Here is a 25,415-nt window from a genome sequence, read left to right as displayed (position 1 = left end):
AAAACCTCCAGCACCCTCTCTGTCCAAACAGTGCTTCGTGTCCCTGCCCAAATAGCTGACACACACACACACACACACACACACACACACACACACACACACACACACTTTGAGATAAGAGTTATATACCACCACACAGACACTCCAGGGGAAGCCTGGCACAGGTTCTCTAGCTATGTCCCCTTTACCTAGACTATATGGTAGTACCACTTGTCACCACCCACTAATATTTATCAGCTACTAAAAGGCCCTTATTAAAGGGTGTCCAATTATACTGTGCAATATTATTATCCAAATGGTAAGTGCAACTGAGTCAAGGCTTATTTGAGTGGCTTGGCCAGTATCACTATATAGATGCAATGTACTCTAGAGCTTAAATTATCTCTACACAAAACAGCCACAGTTGAAAGGTTTAAAAATATTTAATAATAAATAATAAAAACACAAGACAGTACTTCTTACTACATAGTGCTAGTCAAGAGTTCGGAGATCACAGGAAATGCTTAAAATAATACAATAGAAAAGTTCTGACATCAGTACAGAAGAAAACTAATCTAATCTTCCTAGTTCCTAGCTATATCTAAGAGAAAATACAGCTCTAAAATAAAACTTACATATAGAGCAAGACAGTGCTGGTGATGTGGATGTTCTCAAGACAAATGCTCAAATGCTCTCATTCTTTCTGTCCTTAAATTGATAACACAGCACCACTGATTCATTTCAGATTACATCATTTCTTTCTGGTTCCCAGGCTAACAGAAACTCAGAGGTTAATAGCCCTTTTGATCTTGCAACTGGTCAGGAAGCCAGAGCAACAAAAGAAATTATACATGTAAATTCTAGCCATAACTCTGGCCTCAAAACAATCGGCAGAATGCCTCCCTCTAGACATCTTGGCTACAAGTTACTAATCTTCCAACCCACTAAACTTACCCTAGACAGCTCTTACTTTAACATCACAGCAAAAGACAACACCACCATCCATCCTACAGAACACACCAAATTACTAGGATTAGAAATAGACAATAAACTGAACTTTGACATTCACATTTCCATGACCATTAAAAAGTGCACAAAAAACTAGGAGCATTGTATAGAAATCAGCAACATCTCATCTTATCTCTACCCTACTCTATGCCTCTCCAGTATTTACTAACCTTAGACAATGTGATCTAAATAAGCTCGAAACCTGCTACAACAAAATCGTCAAATTCGCCACAGGGGCTTCCTACCGTACTCACGACTGTCTCTCACTAGCAGCTGGCTAGAGCTCCACCACCTCCTTCAATGGTACCAACTCACACTCGCCCACAAACTAATAAACCTACCACTAAAAGTTCCATCTCTCCAGAATCTACTCCAACCCTACATAACCACGAGCCCACTAAGATCCAGCCACAAAAATCTCCTACAGGTCACAAGAGCCATTAACTCTGCTGGAGAAGCTTTATTCTCCTGCACTATAGCCAAACTCTGGAACTCCCTCCCATCCTCAATTACCTCTGTAACTTCTTGCACCCACTTTAAATCCTTACTAAAATCACACTTCAAAACTTGCCAGATATGCCCTTGCAACCCCCCCTCTAATACCATCCACTCCCTCCACCCACTACCTCTCTCAGCCCCTGTCAACAACCTACTCTTAGCAAGCTTGGCTACTAATGTTCCCAGCTACCTACCACATAATACTAACTTCTTGTAGCAACAACTGCTAATGGCTGTTATGTACCTCAAAAACAGTTTGTGTCAATTGTTCACTGATGAATCTCAACTACATTTTAACCATGTTTAGTATGTCACCACATTTTAAAATTGTACCATGCTCTACAGCTGTTTTACATCTGTTTTCTTCTTGTCTTGCATCCTTAACTGGACTAATGTCTATAGTTAAATGCTATGTTTTTTTAACTATATAATGCAAATAATACTTAATGTGGAGCTTTTCTCCCCGAGCCTCCACTGAAAATGGACCTGTGTCCAGTCGGACTCTCCCGGTTAACAAATGTAAATAAAATAATAAATAAATAATAATAAGTTTTAGATCAAAGAATTTTACAATGCTTGACTTATCAGCTTTCTTACAGCAGAGTGCACTGGTGATACATTTTTTTCAGTTCAACATCCAATACAGTCTTTACACATTTAAGAGAACAAGCCTGTGGCTTACATTAATATTTACAAATGACAGAATTATCTACAAAATTCTGTCTAGCTAGGCTGGCAGCCTTCACCTATCTTCACAGTGTCTCCATATTCTTAAATAATATGCACACCTCTAGACTGGTAGCCCAGCATAATGCATCCAAGATACTTCAGGTACAACTAACACTGGGTAAGATGGCGATACAAGTCATAGCCTGCTACAGAACCCCAAACATGTCCCTAGACTCACATGCCAACTTCCTAAGCACCCTGGAATCTATCAAGGTCCAACCCAATACTCTCATACTGGGTGACTTCAACTACCCTTCCATCAAATGGGAAAACTATTCAAGTACCAATGTACAGGCCCAACACTTTCTGGAATTTATCAGTTCCAATGCCCTGGACCAGCTCATTCTGACCCCCACTAGATGAAGCAGCATCCTTGATGTGGTTATCACCAACATGGGAGACCATTGCTCCATACCTAAACTCAGTTCCACCCTGGTTAAATCTAACCACAAACTGATCACCATGGAAATCTCCATCTCACTTACACCCCCCGCTAAGGTAACCACCATGAAAAACTTCTCCAAAACTAACTTTGGGTTCCTAAAAACAGAGGTGGCTAACTTCACGGCACCTATGCAAATGGAGAATAGTTGCATGACTGCCGAATCATACACCAATGCAGTGTATGAACACGTACACAAATGCATGGATCTTGCCATACCCAAAAGAACCAAGACGCTCTCCTCCAAAAAAGGAAGCCCATTTGGTGGTCCCCTGCCATAAACAAACTCTACAACAGAAGGAGGAAATTGATGTGGAATAAGGTAAAGTCCCAAGATTGTAAAAACTCCCTTATCGGCCTCAACAAAAAGTTGAGATCCCTCATTAAATCCTTTACAGCTAGCTATGAAAACAGAATTGCTGCAGATAGTAAAGACAACCACAAGGCCTTCTATAGTTATGTAAAGAATCTCCACGGCAATACCCAGATTTGCCCTAAGCTACTGCACAATGGTACCTCCTATACAGAGCCAACAGATATTGCCAATATACTGGCCGACAGATTCAGTGCCAACTTTACTCCCCCCCCAAAGGACCAATCACAACACCAGTAGATTGCCAGGCACACAGTATTACTGCTGCACAGGTTAAAACAGCACTTTCCAAGGCCAAGAATACAGTTAATCTGGGACCTGACAATATCGCTGGCTATGTTCTACATGAACTACAGAGTGAACTGGCACCTCACCTGTGTGCCCTGTTCAATCACAGCCTCACCTCAGGCTTTGTCCCTACCAAATGGCACACTGCTACAGATATCTCTCTCCACAAAGGAGGAGTGACTACAGACCCTGGGAACTATTGCCCCATTAACCTGGTGAGTCTGATATGCAAAGCTATGGAACGCATCATTATGGACTTAATAAACAAGGATATAGGGAATCTCCAAACTCTGGATCCTACACAGTTTGGTTTTGTGAAGAGTAGATCATGTCTGCTCAACTTGGTCGACTTCTTTGAGTCAGTCACCAGAGCTGTGGATGAAGGCAAGGTGGTTCATACAGGCTACCTTGATCTGGCCAAGGCCTTGAATACCATTCCCCACTCAGGAATCATAGAAAAACTCAGTAAGCTTGGCATCAACCCCTATATCACTAGGTGGGTTGCAAACTGGCTCACAAAGAGAACCCACAGTGTGAAAGTAGCTGACTCCAAGTCAGACTGCAGACCAGTCATGAGTGGAGTCCCACAGGGTTCGGTCCTGGGTCCTCTCCTGTTTGGTATCTTCTTCTCTGAAGTCCAGACCAACACAAAGGGACTCTGGCTAACAAAGTTCACAGACGATTGCAAGTTGGGAGCTATTATTAACTCCCCAAGTGATGTTGACATCCTACAGAAAGGCCTCACTGAGACCAATGACTTGTGTCAGAACCATGGCCTTAAGCTCAATGCCAAAAAATGTGTCATCATCCCCCTTGGGAAAAACCCAGTTCCCTTGAATTACCACATCGATGGTAGTCCACTGAACACAGAAGGTGTTATAAGAGATCTGGGAACACAGGTTGACAGCAAAAACTCTTTTGACCACCACATTACCACTGTGGTCAGAAAGTCCTTCTATGTGGCACATCTCATTACTAAGGGTTTTGCATCCAGGAAGAAAGAGGTTATTGTCACCCTCTACCCTTCCCCCATTAGGCCAATCATCAAGTACAATGCCCCATTTGGCATGTACCTCACTAGACACCTGCAACAACTGTAGAGGCCACAAAAGCACCTCACAAAGAGGATCCTAGGCCTTAAACACTTGTCCTATATGGACAGACTCAAAAACTCCAACTATTCTCTGTCTCATATCACTTACTTAAGAGACAATCTCTACTTGACTTACAAAGTCATGTCTGACCCAGCTCTGTTAGAAATGCTACATCTAAAGAAATCCCAATCCCCCCACACCACACACTCCAGAGACCTCAACCTCATTACCACAATCAGCAGAACATGCTGGAGGGACAGGTTCATAACCCAGAGACTGCCCATTCTATGGAACAGACTTCCCATACATGTCAAGCAGAGCACCTCACTGGCCCTCTTCAAGAGAAATCTTGATGAGTGGATGGGAAGTAGAAAATTCACCTCGGGGATCACTCCAGTGGCTCTGCTTGACAGAGGCACTGGGAACTAAAGTCGGGTGGCACAATGCCAGGGTAATCCTATGGGCTAGGCTTGTAAAGGCTCCAGGGCCATTAGCTTAGTACACACTTATGAACCTATGAATTTTGTTTCTGTTTCTACCGTTTGTTTACTAAAGCTATATTTGGTGCTTGTAAATTATTAGTGTAGTATAATATTTTCCTGTAAAAATAATTCATATTCAGTTGTTCTTTTTTTAAATTTTTTCCTCTAATTTCTGTCCTGATTTCTACTGTTGACTGTTCAGTACTACTACTATAATTCAGTGCTTGTGAATTTCTAATGTGGACAGTGTATCTTTATGTATGAATAATATATAACAGAAAATAAGTGACGTTCGAAAGACATCAGTGAATGGGCGTGCCTTCGTTGAAGGTTGGGCGTCGAGCTGGCACCTCGGCACCGTAAAATCTACTGCCAATCATTAGCGGACCGGAGTTCCACTGTGGCGACCCCTAACCGGGAAAAGCTGAAAGAAAAACAACATTCTGCTGTAAAGAGTTCTCTGACTGTTCATGCTCTGTTTGCTGCTTACTAATGTATAGAATATTCTCCTGTAAATTAAGTTCCTTTGAATAGTTTTCACCATCATAGCCAGAGTCAAAGAACCACACCTGGTTTGCCAATGCAATTTTTTCCTGACGTTATGAACTATGCATAACACTAAAATAACATAGTGACCATTTGGATATTTGTTATTCTCCTAACTTTTATTATTTTACTTCTATATTGATCAGTCCCTGAGTTTAACTCTAGTGTTAGTTCTTTCAATTTTAATCTCTCCTAAAACAGATGATTTTGGAGAAAAGATTGTGAGTTACAGTTAACAAATGACAAAAATTAGAATTATAAACTTATTATTTCAGAACATGTGTAGGAATGGTATACTGTCAGTGTCTCAAGTTAAGAGTAATATTTTCAGTGTCCCTGATTACTGGGTTTGAATTCATAGACAGGTAGGTTGGTGACTTTTGGAGAAAAGTTGGTGCATTACATTTAACAAATAATGACAAGTTACTGACTTATTTTATTTCAGAAAGCTCCATTCTCTTATTCTGTCAATCTCACAAGGTAATACTAGTACTATTTTAAATATGTCCCTGATTACTTCTGAATTTGCACATGATTTTGCTCTGATTTGTCCTTGATCGTTTAACAGATTCAGCTGGGAGATGATGGTGAGGGGTTTGAAAAGTTGATGCCGAAGAGATTTTTTTTTTAAATAGTTGCACTTGAATACTGTTAGTGGTGATTTTCTAAAGATTATATAGCATTTTGTCAAAGGTTTCTGCCGACACTATTTATTGATGTGTGTTTTACTCAATCTTACAAATGCACAGCATTCACTAACGTAATACTTATGGCAAAAAAAGCCCACTTCAACCTGCCCCCACGGAAATGGTGTACTTTCTGGCAGTGGGAAAATAGGGTGTTCCACATTTTCACTGTTTACCACACAGTAACAGGGTCTGGGCTACACGTTGGCATCGTTAAAAGGTCCAAAATGAGCTGAAATGCGAAGACATTATTGAAATAAATTTCCAGCCAACGGTGTAAGGACTGTTACTATCGAGATAGTTATTGCAAACCGAAAAACAAATACTGCATAGAAGTTATGAATTATGATCAATACAAATATTAGTATCACTGCAGCAAAACAGTCGATGCCTCAGTCATTTCTCCGTCAATCAGCTGTTCGCAATTGAATTTACCACAAAACAAGCTAATATGATTTGTCAATGTGCAATGTTTACAGACCACTTATAATTAACAAACAGATCTGAATGCCAGAAACTCCGCGCGTATAACTTGGCTGAAATTACACCTATTTTGTATTTTTATCTTGTTTATTAAGCCGTTCAAACCATTCGCTCTTTGTGAATATCTTTTTTTCCCGTGCAGCACGCTTCAAATGTTATGTTTGTTTTGTTTGCAAAGGTATTTACTAACACGAGCTTACAAGTTGTCTACATGCATTGTGGTAAACGTAGTCCTAATCTCTAACAGCTTGTATCTCGGTGTAAATGATCACGCGGTTAAAAAAAAGACTACAACTCCCGAGACTCGAGATGTTGCCAGATCCTGCGTTTCGCTGACAGTGGGTTTTAGTTTTTTTTTTTTTTTTTTTACAGTGAAACAGCTGGTAGTTGCTGTTATTTTCTGCTAGATAGACAAAGTGATTGCAGAGAGTTTGGACTGATTACAAAAAAGTCCAGATTAAGGGATCATTGGTGGTGGGCATTTTTCCAACAGCTACGGAAGTGCGGGGATACTGTTTTTGTAACTGTGGGTAAGGTTTGCTTCTTATTGGGAAGCTTGCTGTTTAAGGACAGCCGATGGCAGGCACTGAACGCTTTTAAGACTGGGTGCTCTGTAACTGGAGTGGTGACGTGACTGTAGATTGCCTAAAGTTTTTTTTTTTCTAACAAAAATTTGGGTCCGAGCCAAGTGATGCATTTTGTTAGTGATCTTTAAAATACTGTGCCCCCAGTTACTGTGTTTACTGAAGTACAGCCTGTCTATTGTTAACACCAGTATATGTTTGAGGAAGTCGTACTTCGTAGGTGCTCAAGAAAACATTCCCTGCTGTATTTATACTTAAGTCCTTCAACAGCAAAGTTTTTTTCAGTTGACCTGTTTTATTTAAGTGGTCGCAAGCAACTAATACCACAATTCCGTGTTATAACCAGTAAATGTTCTGTGAAGACTGCCAACCGGACTGCAGGAGACCGTTCTTTTTTTTTTCTTTTCTTTTTGGAAGCTGCAATTAGTGTTTTTGCCAGATGAACGGATTTAGTACTGAAGAGGATGGGGACGGAGGGATTCCCGGGGGTCCCACTTTGGGACAGCTTTGTTGCCTACAAGAAGATGGAGAGAAATGTTGTCGCCCTGCAGGGAACGCAAGCTTCAGCAAAAGAATCCAGAAAAGCATCTCCCAGAAGAAAATCAAACTAGAGGTTGATCGAGCGGTGAGTGGACACTGCTTACGATGTAATTTTATATTGCTGCATAATGTTAATAACATTGCAAACGTTAAATGTAGGCCGTTTACTCGGTACACAAGTTGGCTCATCAGTGCAATGTTATTGCGATTAATGTTTTTTTTACTTACAATTTTCAGGTGTTTTGATTAGGTTTAATACTGTCCCAGTCCATATGGCATGCATGCATCTATCGCTGTTCATCTTCTTTGTATTCTTGAAACTTGGGGAGGGTTAAAGTTTTAAAGCATAACATTACAAACGTTACAGTTTCGCAGCTGTAGGCTACAATGGAAAATGTCTTTTCCTTCAACAGAAGAGCCTGCGCTGTAGGAAACTGCAGTCACATCACTTTGATTGCTGTCTTGCTGTCTAAGAAAGCAGAACAGAATGTTTTGTGCGTGTGTTTTCTTTCCTTTCTATTTACGTTCTTGTTTTGTGTTGGCCATCTGGCTGACAAGATTAGGTCCTCTTAGTAATGTTATATTTACTCGTGTGTAGTATTCAATAACCCAAACCTTCAATAACCCAAATCTTCTTTTATGCTTTGTGATGAACTAACTGCTTGTTTCCCTTGAGTTTTGTGATTAAGTTGTGAGACCGATGTTTATGCGCATTGGTTGAACAGAAAGCGACTGCCGTGGTGCCTTGAAGTTGTACAATAATAAAAAGTGCATATTTTAACTTATGCGAAATTAAGTACACTGTAAATGTTATTTCTTATTTGTGCATTCTTCGTGTGGGAATTGTGTTAATGCGTGTACATTTATTTGCTTCATGGTGTTGCTGTTAGTGTTGTGGATGGGGTAATTTTCAGTGAACATCTTAACTTCTGCTGATCGTAGCGTAGAACGCAGATGATATCAGATAAAGTCAACTTAAGTACACACCACTCCAGTTTTGTTTTGATTTATTAATTTATTTTGCAAGTTTACATGTGTTGTGTCTTGAGTTTAATTATGAAATTAAGGTACAGATGGGGAGGCACATTAATTTAGTGTACTATTACTAGTCATACCTCTCAACTTGTTAGTGCAAGAAGTCTGGACGAATGCTCAAAAATAGGGACATAGTTTAAATATTGTTCTTAAACGTAGAAAGTTGCAAGAGTAACAGGGTTTGTGTTGGCATGCATTTCCTGAAGGATTTGAATTCTTTAACGCAAATGCATGTCATTATTTAGCGTCTTCAACCCTCAGATCATCCCGGTGATTTGCCAGAAAACCACAGATTTTAGGAGGAGCAGACCAAAATATGAGGCAAAAATCAGGATATCCTGTGAAAATCTGAACAGTTGAGAGGTATGTAATGCTAGTTGAAGAGTAAGACGATTAAAAAGCATTTTATACCGGAAGAATGCAAAGTTTCTGTAATCACGGCTGCATAGGTAAAAACATCACTCTCCAAAGCCAAGAACACAGCATCCATGGGACCTGACAACATCCCGGGCTGCCTTCTACACGAACTACAGAATGAACTGGCACCCCACCTAAGTACCATGTTCAATCACAGTCTCACCTCAGGCTTTGTGCCCATTGAATGGAGCACCACAGCTGTTATCCCACCCCACAAGGGGGGGGGGGCACAACAGACGACATTGGAGGTCTCCAAACTCTGGACCCCACACAGTTCGGGTTTGTAAAAGGCAGATCATTACTCCTAAACCTGATAGACTTCTTTGAAGCAGTCACCAAAGCCATAGATGAGGGTAAGGTGGTTCACACAGCCTGTCTAGATCTCGCCAAGGCGTTCGACACCATCCCCTACTCTGGAATTCCAGATAAACTCACTAAAGTAGGTATAAATCCCAATGTCACAAGATGGGTTGCCAACTGGCTTACTGACAGAACCCACACTGTGAAAGTGGCAGACTTCAGACCAGTAACAAGTGGAGTACCACAGGGTTCAGTCCTGGGTCCTCTCCTGTTTGGTATCTACTTCTCTGAAGTACAGGCTAACAAAGAAGGACTATGGCTAACAAAATTTGCAGATGACGGCAAACCAGGAGCCACACTCGAAACTCTTAACGATGTGGACATCCTACAAAAGGGCCTCCCTGAGACAGATGCCTGGTGTCACAGCCATGGTCTCAAGCTCAATGCCAAAAAGTGCATTGTCATCCCCTTTGGTAAAAACTCTGTACCCATGAACTACCACATAGGCAGTAGTCTACTTAACACCGAAAGTGTGATGAGACCTTGGGACACAGGTGGACAGTAGTCTCTCCTTTGATAATCACATCGCCACAGTGGTCAGGAAATCCTTCTATGTGGCACACCATCACAAAAGGTTTCTCATCCAGAAAAAAAGGTCATTGTTCCCCTCTACTCATCACTCATTAGACCCATTGCAGAGTACAACGCCCCTTTTGGTATGTACCTCACAAGACATCTACAACAACTGGAAAGGCCGCAGAAATACCTCACAAAGAGGATTACTGGCCTCAAACAGATGCCCTACACAGACCGACTCAAAAAATTCTAGCTTTACTCCGTCACATATCGCCTACTCAGAGGCGATCTCTGCCTAACATACAAAGCTATGTCAAACCCAGAGCTGTTAGACATGCTTCACTTAAAGAAATCCCAGTCCCTCCAAGCTACATGCTCTAGGGACCTAAACCTTGTCATCACAATAAACAGAACATGCTGGAGGGATAGATTCCTGTCCCAGAGATTTCCCATACTCTGGAACAGACTACCTGTCTATGTCAAACAGAGCTCCTCATTAGCACTCTTCAAGAAAAATCTTGATGATTGGATGGGTAATAAGTTCACCCCGGGGATCACTTCTGTGGTTCTGCTTGACAAGGGCACAGGAAAATAATTTTCTTGGGTGGCGTGTATAGGCCCTAGGGCTGCTTGACAAGGGCACAGGAAAATAATTTTCTTGGGTGGCGAAAGCCAGGGTACCTTTTTGGCTAGGCTTGTATAGGCCCTAGGGCCAGTAGCATAGTACCTACCTATGAACCTATAAAAAGGAAACCATACTGAATTAAGAAATGCAGAGTGCAAATAGCAATGTTGCTGTAGACTAATTTTGGAAAGAAATGAGCATTTGAATTTGACAAAGAAAGTATTTCAGAGTAGATGTTCAGCAGAATATTAGGGACAGTGGATAAGGGGAATAATGCTAATTGCTAGAGGGGCTCCAGTAATGGTAGAAGATGGGAAAAAAAGACTGATTAGATTTTGTGGTTGTAAGGGACTATTGGCAAAGCAGGAGGATTATGCTGACGTGTATTTGTATTCCACCAAAAACTGCTATTATGGAGCTTAAAAAAATCGGGACAAAATTTCAGCAAGGAGTATTATAGGTGGAGACTGGAACTTGGTTTGCAATAGTGAGAATGTATCAAGGGGACATAGAAGGGGAAAATATGACAAAAAGGAGGTAGATTTCTGAACAAGTTTATGAAAATATTTGGCATGGGAAGACATGAATTCAGTAGTAGAAACTGGGACAGAATTTACATATTACTTTCTAAGGTACAATCACTGGGCAAGACGTCCAATAACCATTTGAGATCATGCTGCAATAAAAACTAAAATAACAATTCAGGGTAATGAAGTAAAAAATGAGACACTGGTGCTTTCACACCTACCTGCTGAAAAGGGGGATGAACTGTCTTGTACTAAAGAAAAGTATGCAGAGTTGAATTTGTGCCCGTCACTGATTTCTTGTACAAGTTCTAATTACTTGTTGTCAGGCTCTTCACAAAGCTTTTGATCAGCATCACTTCTGTCCTGTCTGTCAGATCCACACTCCTTCCAGTCTTATTGTCTTGAACTCCCAATCACAATGACCAAAGCAAACCCTTTCCATTTGTGTCCATCCACAGTCCCCTTGCTTCCTTTCACAATACTTGCACCTCTAGGCAGCGCCACCATATTTGTCTGCATATCTCTTTTTTTTAAATCCTCTCCAAAACTGCATTTCAGTTTACTTAACCTAGTGGGGAATTTCGTAGAAGTACAGCCACATTTATGTATCGGAGATTAGTCGTACACTCCTTTTACGTTTTTTGCAGAGCACGTACACCTGTTCCTTAACTTTTTTTTTGGCTTCCACACCCTCCTTTCTCCCAGTATCTTGTATACTAGTCTTACCTACACAATGTGTTACTTGAACGGTACTGCTTTTGTACTTCTGACTTTTATGTCCCTAGTTATTGTTGCCTTGAATCCTTTGTACCCTAACCATATGCCCTGGGGCACTAAGACTATCTATCACCACCCCTAGACATACTGTTACTACCTTCCTCTACCATGTCTCGTTTCTTAGAAGTAACTTAGTCTTTCCATCATCATGTAAAACAATCCTTATCAAAGCCTCTGGCTGTTTCATTGACTTCTTATGTCCTCTGTCTTCCGCTAAAGTCCATATGCCCCCCCCCCCCCAGTAGCTGCTGTCATCCCTCTTCAGTTTCCACACTTCCCTGCAGTGCTGGCACCAGCCATTTCCTGCTGCCCTCTCCTATATTTCTCCTGCCCTGCTTGGCTTGTTGACTCTACTCCTCCTTATTTTGCCCCTTTTATATGTACTATCTCACACTTCCTGAAATTGGGCATACCTCACCTCTCCACTTAAGCACTCCCTGAGTCTTTCCTTCCCTTTTGTCCATCCCTTGTCTGCCAAACTAAATATATCTCATTGTTACTCTATTTTTTGTATGGTTATCTCTTTGAGAGAGGTTTAAATTATGACAAGTGCATAAAGTTCATATAGCAGGGTTATACACAGCATCCCTATCTTTCCTGTGAGGTTTCCTAGTTGCCTTGTATCCCTCTCCACCAACTTGTTCTAGTTTCACTTTAGTGTCTTCCACTAGCCAGAACATGTTTAGTCTCGGATTCTTAATAACTGTTCCCTTTACCACTTGTAATTCAAGCCTTTAAAGCCTACCTTGCCAAGCAGCACCAATACAGATGTCTTTAGATTGAACTCCAGGCCTAAGACCAGCTGTAGTAATCTAGTATTGTCCAAAGCCTCTGACTGCATCCTGTCCACCTCTAAATGCCTTCATTAGTGATTGTATGCATATCCTTTCATACTATCCAGTCTCCTCCTCTTGGGTAAGGCCGTCTTTGCCCTCCCTGCTTTCTGAACCAGGAGCATGAGGAACAGGAGGAGGTAATGGGTGTCCTTATTTTTCCCCCTTTTGTACCTTAACCGTACTTGAACCTCCACATTCATTCAGTCCTCACTGAGGGTGTTTTATACGGTGCACCAGTACCACTAATAAGTTGACATCCATGCACTACTTTACTTCTAATACTTTGAACATGAATTCCTAGCATGGTGTCATATCCATTTCTTGGTCTGGCTTCCATATTTTCATAAAGTTCATCAGTAAGCAGTACTGACCCTTTGTGGATATCCCTTTGACAAATTATGATTGACTGGCTGTGATAAGCACAGTGTCATGTGATAAGCACAGTGTCATATCCATTTTTATGTCAAAAATATTTTTTGGTCTGGCTTTCATCTTTTCAAAATTTCATCAGTAAGCAGTACTGACCCTTTGTGGATATCCCTTTGACAAATCATGATTGACTGTGATAATCTGCAGTAATACAGCTTCTAATCAAGCTGCCAGTGACCTTGTATGTATTTTTCCATTTATCTTTGTAAAATTGTACTATGGTGGCTTGGATTTTTTCATCACCTTTCCCTGTAGGCAGTACTATCACTGTCAAATGAAAGCATGAATGAGGCACCCCCTGTCCTTTCGTGACTCTAATAAATTAATGGACTAATTCCTTTTACCCCCTGCACAGATTGATGCCTTGTGTCTATGCCAGCAGGGTGGCTTTGGTCTTTTTAGAGGAACACATTTTCCAATTACCAGCCATGTAATCAACAACTAGTTGGTTGAACTCTAATTTCCCAAACAGAGTTAGTTAAATTAATTTTCCCCATAGACTGTATGCTTAACTTGTAAGTATTTTGGGATCACCATTTGCTCAAGACTGCATTGTGCTGTATTAGGAAGTTTCTCCTTTCCTTACTGTCATGTCATCATGGAGCTGGTATGTATTGCACGTCAGTGGTGTATGGTGCCTTCCCATGCAGTATTCTAGTGTTTTACAAGTCATTTTGAGTTATTCAGTTACCATTGAGAAGTTAGCTTTCGAGTATTAATGTTTTAATCGTTCATAGGGGAGGCCAGGTTTTCTTTCAGCTCCCCCCTTGCTGTTCTCTTTTGAACAAAGCAGGGGAATCATTTAACCTTCTGCAAACCTCACCTTAATAGCCTGGCTGTGTTAGTGTCCCCTTTCAGTTTCAGTGAGTTCCCCTCCTCCTAAACTCAAGATGCCCAGCGATCCTTTCCACTTTGTAATTGACTGATTAAAAGCTTGCAGCCCATATCATACTTTTCTGAACTCAAGGTCAGCAATCAAACCAAAAAAAAAAGTCAACATTCAAAACGTTACTCATTGCACTAGATTAGTGGGCATCATATAACAAATAATGGCTGTCTGTACCTTTCTAGCTAGTCCTTGGATTGGATGTCTATAAGAGGATTGAAGTTTAATTTCCTTTGATGGAGGTAAAGACAGACACTCTTGATCTCTCTTCCACTGTGGCCAGATAGCTAGCATCTCTTTAGCACACACCAGAACTCCTTGTTTGAAACTATGCAGATGACATTTGCTCGGTAAATGGCTTCTCCACACAGCATCAAGATGTGGCTTACCTTTCCCATATGATGCCTGTCAGTTTGGATATACAAGGAGGGGAGATGATCTGATGGCTAACTTATCCTCCAGGATTCTAAACATGACCCGGCTCTATAGTTCTCAACTTCTTTGAGTATTGGAGACAAAGCCAAAAATAAAGGGGGAGGGTGACAAAGGCCCAAAATCGGGGACAATTTTTAAGTGTTGCTTTCAATTTCACTCGGAGGTTTTTGCATCATTATGAGTTTTCTGAAGAATAAAATGCATGAAATGCTACCATCTCAGGTTATCAACTGACTGTAATCCTCAGTGATTTGACAGAAGAAACTCAAAAAATTGAGGGACTAAATCGGGGGCGGTTGAGCCATGATCATCCATCAGACCTAGCCAGCATAGATTATCCATGCAGCTCCTGCTGTTGGTATTGTCCTGATGGCTCTAATCTTTTTCCTGTAAAATCTTGGCCTCTTGCTGCATTTATCCATTTGTCTTGTCTTGACTCCTGATTTGGTTCTCTGCGACATTCCTCAATTCTACCAGGTTTTCCTCCTTTTGTATGAAATGCACAGAGGCCTTTACACATGCAGACAATTTGTAGAAATAAAATAAACTGTCAGTTTTTTGGTCATTCATTCAGTTTTCTGTTACATTTAAAAAAAAAATCTGTACCTTTCACCTTACAGTGTTCAGTATCTTGACTAGGTTGGCCCTGTGATGTCACAGGCTACCCATTCTATTAAATTTATATAACTTTTCTGCTGAATTCTCAGGTTCACACTGCCATCTTAAATGAATTTAGAAGTGCCCTGCTAGTTTTTATTCCCTTGCATTTCTATTACTGCTTTTATCTGCCATCTTGACTGAATTAGGTAGTTTCCTCAATTTGGGCCTTTTCATCATACACGTCAACTGCCAAGATGTTTGCAAAATGTCCAGATATTTACATAATATTTTTTGTCTGTTCCTTATAAAATTTGTGGTTTCCAGGCAAATTATTGAAGTCACTAAATAAATAATGCCATACATTTGTGTTTCATACTTCATTATCCTTCAAAAAATTCATGCTAATTCAAAAACTGTTAATTTGTTTGAGTTTGTAAGATAGGACCAATATTTAAAATTTGTCTCTGATTTTGCACCTTTGTACCACCTTTACTTTTGGCATATTCAGATTGCTTACACTTAGAAGTTGAGTGTTTTGCTTCCTTGCTTTGTTGTTTTTATTTCTTTTTTTTTATTGGTTACCTCATTTGATGACTACAGTCTTTTCTTTTTTTATCTGAGGATTTGTTTAACATAAAGGTGTGTTCTTTTTACAAGTGACAGTTTTGGGAGTGCCGTCAGTGCTGCTCTATTTGATCATTAGGCTTTTTCGCTGGAGTGTATTTCATGCAACCATTTGTCAGAGCACTGACCTGGAAATGGCTTAAATTTGTTGCTAAACTGATTACAAACTTCTCTGTTAAGGTTCAGTCATTCCCAAATATCTGTCTTGCTTCACATCGGAGATATTTTGTTTTCACTTTTTGAGAGCTGCAGGTTCAAGATTTCCATTTCTTGAACTGATTTTATTTATTGTGATTGCATCTAGAGTGCTCCAGTCTGTACGGCATGTTTACCATCATCATTTATCATTTCAAACATACATTTTATCCTTTTTTCTTACCTGCCCATGAAGAGATGTTCATTGTAAAACACCTCTTGGTGATCATGCTGCCAGTTCCCAATCTCTAGCAATACCCATAGAGCCTCTTTGTTTAGTTGTTCTGTTTTATTCCATTCTGCTTTATGTAAATTACTACACCTTATTTTGTTTAAGCTACCTTTTTTTTTTTTTCGTGAATTGCATATCTGAATATCTTTACATTCCCCTGGTATGTTTATGTTCAGTTATGGTTCTCCTTGTGCTTGTATTTTTGTCACTGCAGTGATATCAAGTCTAGTCAAAGTAAACTACAGTGGATATAAAAAGTGTACACACCCCTGTTAAAATGCCTGGTTTTTGTGATATAAAAAATGAGACCACAATAAGTCATTTCAAAACTTTTCCCACCATTAACGTGACCTTTAACCTGTACAATTCAATTGAAAAACAAACAAATTTGTTCGGGGAAAAAATATAAAAAATTTAAAAAACGTACAATAAGCTGGTTGCATAAATGTGCACACCCTTAAACTAATACTTTATTGAAGCACCTTTTGATTTAATTACAGCATTCAGTTTCTTGGGTAGGAGTCCATCAGCATGGCACATCTTGACTTAGCAATATTTGCCCACTCTTCCTTGCAAAAGTGCTCCAGATCTGTCAGATTGCGAGGGCATCTCTTGTGCACAGCCCTCTTCAGGTCACCCCACAGATTTTCTATTGGATTTAGGTCTGGGCTCTGGCTGGGTCATTCCAAAACTTTAATTTTCTTCTGGTGAAGCCATTCTTTTGTTGATTTGGATGTATGCTTGGGGTCATCGTCGTGTTGAAGGGTGAAATTCCTCTTAATCTTCAGCTTTCTAGCAGACACCTGAAGGTTTTGGGCCAAAAATGACTGGTATTTGGAACTGTTCATAATTCCTTCCACCTTGACTAAACCCCAGTTCCAGCTGAAGAAAAGCAACCCCAAAGCATGATACTGCCACCACAATGCTTCACCGTGGGAATGGTGTTATTTTGGTGATGAGAATTGTTGTTTTTGCGCCAAACGTACCTTTTGGAATTGTGGCCAAAAAATTCAGCCTTGGTCTCATCAGACCAGAACACATTTTCCCACATGTTTTTGGGAGACTTGATGTATTGTTTTGCAAAGTTTAGCTGGGCCTGGATGTTTTTCTGTGTAGGAAAACGATTCCGTCTTGCAATCCTACCCCATAGTTCAGACATATGGAGAATATGAGAGAGATTATTGTCACATGTAGTACACAACCAGTATTTGCCAGAAATTCCTACAGCTCCTTCAGTGTTGCTGTAGGTCTCTTGGCAGCCTCCCTGACCCAGTTTTCATCTCGTCTTTTCATCAATTTTGGAGGGACGTCCAGTTCTTTACAACGTCACTGTTGTCCTATAATTTTTCTCCACTTTTTGATGACTGTCATCACTGTGTTCCATGATGTATCCAATGCTGTGGACATTTTTTTGTACCCTTCTCCTGACTGATGCCTTTCAGCAATGAGATCCCTTTGATGCTTTGTAAGCTCACTGTGAACCATGGTTGTAGCAGGCAACTGAATAAATGTCAGGAAAATCTTACTAGGACAGCTGAACTTTATTTGGGGTTAATCAGAGTCTATTTAATTGAGGGCAGGTGTGTACCCAAGAAGATTGAATGCTGTAATTAAATCAAAAGGTGCTTCAACAAAGTATAGTTTAAGGGTGTGCACACTTATGTTATGCAATCAGCTTATTGCATGTTTTTTATATTTTTCTCCTAATAGAGTTGTTTTTCAATTGAATTGTACAGGTTATAGGTCACATTAAAGGCGGGGAAAGTTTTGAAATGATTTATTGTCATCTCATTTTTTATATTGCAAAAACCTGGCATTTTAACAGGGTGTGTACACTTTTTATATCCACTGTATGTTGTCATTCAGACCCATACACAGTGCAAGTTAAACAAAATTCTATTGCTTTGGTTTTAAGTGCATATATACCCCATACAACTACAGAGAATGACAAGGACATACATACATATACATATTCTAAACAAGAAAGATCTGAGATATGAAATGTTCTCTGCATAAGTCATTTGGCAGAGGTTTTACGCCAGATACCCTTCCTGATGCAACCCTCCCCATTTATCCGGGCTTGGGACTGGCACAAAGAAATGCACTGGCTTGTGCGTCCCCAGTGGGTGGGTTTCTTATTTGCACTGGTAATGGACAGGTTGACAGATGAGATCAGACAGGAGGCCCAGTGGACTATGATGTTTGCAGATGACATTGTGATATGTAGTGAGAGTAGGGACCAGGTTGAGGAGACCCTGGAGAGGTGGAGATATGCTTTAGAGAGGAGAGGAATGAAGGTCAGCAGGGCTAAAACAGAATATATGTGTGTAAATGAGAGGGAGGGTAGAGGAATGGTGAGGATACAGGGAGTAGAGTTGGTAAAGGTGGATGAGTTTAAGTACTTGGGATCAACAGTTCAGAGTAATGGTGAGTGTGAAAGAGAGGTGAAGAAGAGAGTACAGGCAGGGTGGAATGGGTAGAGAAGTGTCAGGAGTGATTTGTGACACACGGGTACCAGTAAGAGTGAAAGGGAAGGTCTACAAGAGGGTAGTGAGACCAGCTATGTTATATGGGTTGGAGACAGTGGCATTGACAAAAAGGCAGGAGTCCGAGCTGGATGTGGCAGAGTTAAAGATTTTAAGATTTGCTCTGGGTGTGACTAGGATGGACAGGATTAGGAATCAGTATATTAGAGGGTCAGCTCAGGTTGGACAGTTTGGAGGAAAAGCAAGAGAGGCGAGATTGCGTTGGTTTGGACATGTGCTGAGGAGGGATGCTGGATATATTGGGAAAAGGATGCTAAGGATGGAGCTGCCAGGTAAGAGGAAAAGAGGAAGGCCTAAGATAAGGTTTATGGATGTGGTGAGAGAGGACATGCAGGCGGTTGGTGTGAAAGAGCATGATGCAGAGGACAGGAAGAAATGGAAACAGATGATCTGCTGTAGCGACCCCCCCCTAACGGGAACAGCCGAAAGAAGAAGAAGATGATGATGATGATGATGACTGACAAGATCTGAGATATATCTATAACACTGGTAGCAGCGTTCATCAAATATTGCACATGTGGAAAAGCATTTATTGCAAGTACACAGAATATGCTGACTAGCACAGGTATATTGTATGGAATATCCACTTGCTACTGATTGTACTATTAAAGCAGCTTGATGTAGGTAATACACAAGATGATAGCTGTATTACTGATTGTTCTGGTCACCAGCTATTGATATGTTGTAGAGTTCATCAGTCTGATAGCATGTGGGAAGAAACTCCTACTAAACCTGGAGGACTTACAACGCATACTACAGTATCATCTTCCTGAAGATAAGCAGGAGAACAGTCCATGTGCAGGGTGAGTCCATGTGCAGGGTGAGTGTGGTCTGTAATTATTTTTTTGCCTCTTCCAATACGTTGTGCTTTCTTCATATGTTGTTAGTATTTGTTGGCCATACTAAGTACTCAGAAGTATACACACCCAGAAATTTAGTGCTTCTCACTCTCTCTCCACTGCTTTCCCTTTATGAGTGGGTGGGGAGTCCTGATTCTTTCCGAAGTCCATTACTAACTCCTTGGCTTTATTCACATTTAGGGCCAGGTTATTAATATTGCACCAGTTAATGAGGTGGTTCACCTCATCTCTGTAGGCAGTCTCATCTGCACCTCGCATAAGACTCACTACAGTGGTGTCATCTGCAGACTTGATCTTGTTCGAATTCTGTCTGGCGATGCAGTAGAGGGCTCAGGACACATCCCTGAGGGACTTCCATGCTTAGTGTTGAGCTCCTTGAGGTGCTGTTGCCCACGTGTACTTTTTGGGGTCTGTCATTGAGAAAGTCCAGGATCCAGTTGCGTAAGCGTGTGTTGACACCCAGTTGGACAAGCTTCTTAATCAGGTGTTGAGGGACCGTATTAAAGGCAGAGCTAAAATCGATGAATACCATGCCTACATAATAGTTTGTTGTCAGGATGTTCCAAGGATTCATGAAGAGCAAATGAGATGGAATCTGTTGTACAGCAGTTGGCCCTATAGGCAAACTGAAGTGGTTCTAGTGATGTTGGTAGGTTTGCAGATGGGTGGTCCTTGATCAGCCAGTAAAAGTATTTCATCATCATTGAGGTAAGAGCAGCTGGACAGTAATCATTTAGGCTGGCTGGTTGCAATTTCTTTGGTAGGGGTATTATAGTAGTATTCTTAAAGCACCTTGGTTCTCAGGCTTGGCACGCAGATGTGTTGAAAATGTCCTCGGGTACTGTTGACAATTGAACTGAGCAGTCTCCTCAGAACATTCCTTCGAATCGGGGTCAGCTGCTTAGGATCCACTGGACTTCCACTGGGTTAAAGCAGAGTACCTCTCCACACCAGAATACTGCTCCAGACCAGTGGTCACCCCCTCATTGGTCAGGTCTGACCATTAGCAAGTCACTCTTGACATCCACATCCCACCCCCACCCCCCAGTAAGGAAACCTCCGTAAAAAACTTCTCCAAAGCCAAGTTCATGCTACTCGAGTCAGAAGTGACAAACTTCATGACACCCATGCAGACGGGAGCTGAAAGTTCGACTGCTGAATCCTACATTAAGGCACTGTACGAGTACATCCACTCGTGCATGAATCGTGCCATCCCAAATAGAACCAAGACGCTCTCCTCCAAAAAAGGAAGCCAATCTGGTGGTCCCCTGCCATAAACAAACAAACTATACAACAGAAAAAAGAAACTGTTGCAGAAAAGAGGAAAATCCCAGGATGCAAAAAAAACTCCCCTTACCCACCTCAGTAAGAAGCTGAGAGCCCTCATAAAATCCTGCAAAGCTAGTGACTAAAATAAAATTGCCAAAGATTCCAAAGACAACCACAAGGCATTTTATAACTATGTCAAGAAGCTAAATGGAAATGCTCAGATATGCTCTGAACTACAACAAAATGGCATTAAATATACTGATCCCAAGGATATTGCCAGTATCCTGGCAGGTAGATTTAGTACCAACTTTACCCCCTAAAGGGCTCATCACAATACCAAAAGATTGCCAAATTCCGATAATCACGGCCACACTGGTAGAAACCACACTCTCCAAAGCTAAGAGTACAGCATCCATGGGACCAGATGACATCCCGGGCTGTGTATGAACTACAAAATGAACTGGCACCTCACCTAAGTGTCATGTTTAATCATAGTCTCACCTCAGGCTTCATGCCCAGTGAGTGGTGCACAGATACAGTTATCCCACTCCACAAGGGGGGATCCACCTTGGATCCTGAGAACTACGTTCCAGTCTGACGAACCTGATCTGCAAGGGCATGGAACGCATTATCATGGAACTTTATAAGCAAAGACATTGGCAACCTTCAAACACTGGAACCCACCCAGTTTGGGTTTGTGAAGGGCTGATCTTGTCTCCTGAACCTGATTGACTTTTTCATATTGGTCTCCAGAGTTATGGACGAGGGTAAGGCAGTCTACACAGCCTATCTGGACCTTGCCAAGGCCTTCAACACCATCCCCCACTCTGGAATCATAGATAAACTTACTAAACTGGGCATAAATCCCTACGTCACTCGATGGGTTGCCAACTGGCTTACTCACAGAACCCAGAATGTAAAAGTAGCCAACTCCAAATCCAGCTCCAGACATGTGTCAAGTGGAGTACCTCAGGGTTCAGTCCTGAGATCGCTCTTGTTTGGCATTGACTTCTCTGAAGTACAGGTCAACACTAAGGGACTCTGGCTAACAAAGTTCACAGATGACTGCAAACTGGGAGCCATTATTGAATCCCCAAATTATGTGGATATTCTACAAAAGGGCCTTACAGAAACAGATGCTTGGTGTCAGAGCCATGGGCTCAAGCTTAATGCCAAGAAATATGTAGTTATCCCCCTTTGGGAAAAAAACATGTACCCATGAATTACCACATATGTGGCAGTACACTAAACACCGAAAGTATGATGAGAGACTTAGGGACACAGGTGGACAGTGGTCTCACCTTTAATAACCACATCGCCACAACAGTCAGGAAATCCTTCTATGTGGCACACCTCATCACTAAGGCCTTTTCATTCAGAAAAAAGGTCATTGTCCCACTGTACTCATCCCTCATTAGACCCATTATAGAGTACAGTGCCTTGTTTGGTATGTACCTCACAAGACATCTGCAACACCTGGAAAGGCCACAGAAATACCTCACTAAAAGAGTCACAGGCCTAAAGCAGATGCCCTATGCTGACCGTATAAAAAAAACTCCAGCTATACTCTGTGGCATATTGTCTACTCAGAGGTGATTTCTGCTTAACATACAAGGCCATGTCAAACCCTGAGCTGTTGGACATGCTCCGCTTGAAATCCTAGTCCCTTAGAGCCACAGCTCCAGGGACCTAAATCTTGTCATAACAATGAACAAAACATGCTGGAGGGATAGGTTCCTGACCCAGAGACTCCCCATACTCTGGAATAGACTGCCCGTACATGTCAAGCAGAGCATGTCCTTAGCCCTCTTCAAAAGGAACCTTGACGATTGGATGGGAGATAGGAAATTGACCCTGGGGATCACGTCAGTCATCCTGCTAGAAGGGGTCCAGGGAAGGAATTGTTATGGCTAGGCTTGTATAGGCCCTAGGGCCGATAGCCTAGTACCAACCTATGATGTGGAGTTTAGTTGCCATGATGTTGTCCCCCTAATTGAACTTGCCTACTTCAGCAGGTTTGTTCAGGAATTCGATGATGTCACATTTTGAGGAAATGGGCCTGTAGTCTGTTGTGGCTTGTATTCCCTGCCTCAGCTGGTTGATGTCTTTGGTGTCATTTAAGTGACCCTGTATTCTCTGGTCATAGTCATGTTTTGCCTCCTTTATCTACCTGTTGAGATCAGCTGGTCTGCTTTTTCTTCAGTCAACTTTTTTTTTTTTATCTAGGTTATGTATATTGTTTATTTTCTTATTTGTTGGCCATTTTGTTTTGCTGTGTATAGCAGTATTGCATTATTCTTCTTATTGGACTTCTCCCGATATTGCTCCCACTGTTTTGCATTTACTTTACAAATTGCTGTAATGTTTTCAGGGTAGTCTTCTTGCTACTTTTCTTTTATCCCCACTGGCTTATTAAAATGCTTGTCAGTGAAACAGCTAGGATCACTCTTCCTTTCCCAGGGCATTGCAGTAGTATATTTCTAAATCTCCCAAGTGGATCTCAAAATTCTATTGAAAGAAAATCCATGGGCTCTGCATCAGCAAGTTTAGCTGTTATTGCACGTCATGATGCTTAACACCCTGTCCTCATACTTGCCAGCATATCGAGAATATAGCAGTATGTACAACTTGATGAAAGCCCTTGCTCAATTACTCAAATGTCTGTACTGGTCCCTTTTCAGGTCAGGTTATTTGACCCTAATTTTACTGCGACATCTCACTTCCTATCTCATACAGCTGCCTCTGTGGTCCTGAACATTCACTCCTTATCCTCATCCTAACCATGTAAACAAGCAGGCACCTTCCATTCCCTGATCTTCCCTCCTAAGAACGGATTCTTTAAACAGAAGCTGTTTCCTGTCTTATTGTGGTCCATGTGTATGTGTGTACACATTTATGGTGTTTGGGGTCTCTCTATACCCTTTTTATGAGTTTCCACTGTTTAGAGCTGGCATCCTTCTAGCTAGGTTTGGTTTAGGTTATCATCATCAACCCCCTTTTTTCTACATGGATTTGAGGTGTTGTCAGTTGCCGCCATCTTTCTCTATTCAATGCCGCTCTCTTACCTTCAGTACTCATGCCTGACTGTTTCAGGTCATTTCTCACACAGTTCATCCACCTCTTTTTACGGGATGCCCTCATTTCTTCTTGCCTTTGTCCTGTCTGTCCCAAATCATCCTCACCAGATCGTCTTCTGCTTTTTTGAACATGTGTTTGAACCACTGTAATCTGTCCTCTCTGACCTTTTCTGCAATTGGAGCTACTTTGCTTCTGGTATTTTGTCCTCATTTCTTTGTCTGTCTCACAGTGTGCATTCTACCACCCATCTCTGGTGCTTCATCTGTTACCTCTAGCTTCCTTAACTTCTCTACCTTTACTGCCCAGGTTTCTGTACCATACAGTAGTACTGATCACACCACTGTTTTGTACACACATGACTCTCTGTGCTAATTGGCTGCAGCCCCTCTGATTCTAGCTTTGACCTCCTTATTTAGACTTATATTTTCCTTATCTGCCCCTTCCAGATACTTGAAGCTGTTAACCTGTTCCACTATTTTCCCATCTATCTCAATTCTCAGTTTCTTCTGATTTCCCCTGTTTGCTGCAATTACAACTGTTTTAATCTGTACTGTGTTTCATCCCATGTACCTTTATGTTTGCATTCCATTCTCCTATCATTTGCTGAAGTTCTTGCGCAGAGTCTGCCTATAATGCCACATTGTCTGTGTACACCACCATTGTTGATATCTCCTCCAATCTGTTTGCTAATGTAGTCCAACAGTGGGCTTAGAGCTGAACCCTGATACCTACTCCCCTTTGGGAACCCCTCTGTGAGACTGAATACTGTAATTGAGTCATTACTAGCACCAATTCTACCAATGTTTCTGGGAGTTTGAACCCCTGTAGGACTATTCAAGTCCGCTTTCTTCATCTTACTTTCGGCTACTCTGCTTATTCATTTATAAATCACCTTTCCAGAACTTTTATGCAATGTGACAGGAGTTTGATACCTCTGTACTGCCCACAGTTGTGAATGTCCTCTTTGTTCTTCAACATTGGCATTAGTGTGCTTATTCTCCACTCAGCTGGGATGCGCCTTCTCCACACAGACTTAAGTGTCCTCAGAAGCCATTTCTCCCTTGTCCCCCAAAACAACTTTATCGTATCTGTTGTGACCTCCTCTGAGCCTGCTGCTTTCCCTGACTTCATTACCTTTGTGCTGTTCTTACTTCTTATATGGTGGGCTCCTCCTCTTCTCTCATTGTAGGCTTGTTGTCCTGGGGTAGTACAGCTTCTGTGGGGGTTTTCTTCATTCAGAAGCTGTTGGAAGTATTCCTCCATCTGACTTCGATGTCCTGTGGACTGATAGCAGGTTGTTGCTGGCATCCCTTATGAAGGGTTTCTGACTAGCTTCTTTATCTTTATTTCCTTGTAGCCTGATATAGTTTCTTTGTGCCATCTACTGAGTTACTTACCAGAAGTTGGTAAAGTGCCTCTGATGCCTGCTCTTTGCT

General features: G+C 41.4%; 1 protein-coding gene across 1 annotated transcript in view; it reads left to right on the top strand.

The window, feature by feature from the left end:
- Positions 1-6,948: 6,948 nt before the first annotated feature.
- SAP30 (Sin3A associated protein 30) overlaps positions 6,949-25,415 on the top strand; it is a 294,757-nt gene continuing 276,290 nt past the window's right edge. The window contains exon 1 of the mRNA XM_044061721.1: positions 6,949-7,817. Within this exon, the coding sequence (XP_043917656.1) occupies positions 7,632-7,817 (186 nt within the window). The 5' untranslated portion in view covers positions 6,949-7,631. The remainder of the gene's footprint in view (positions 7,818-25,415) is intronic.

This window comes from Protopterus annectens, chromosome 2.part0, assembly GCF_019279795.1.
Source record: "Protopterus annectens isolate FY-2018-M chromosome 2.part0, PAN1.0, whole genome shotgun sequence".
Taxonomy (NCBI): domain Eukaryota; kingdom Metazoa; phylum Chordata; order Ceratodontiformes; family Protopteridae; genus Protopterus; species Protopterus annectens.
This window is presented reverse-complemented; position numbering and strand designations above follow the sequence as displayed.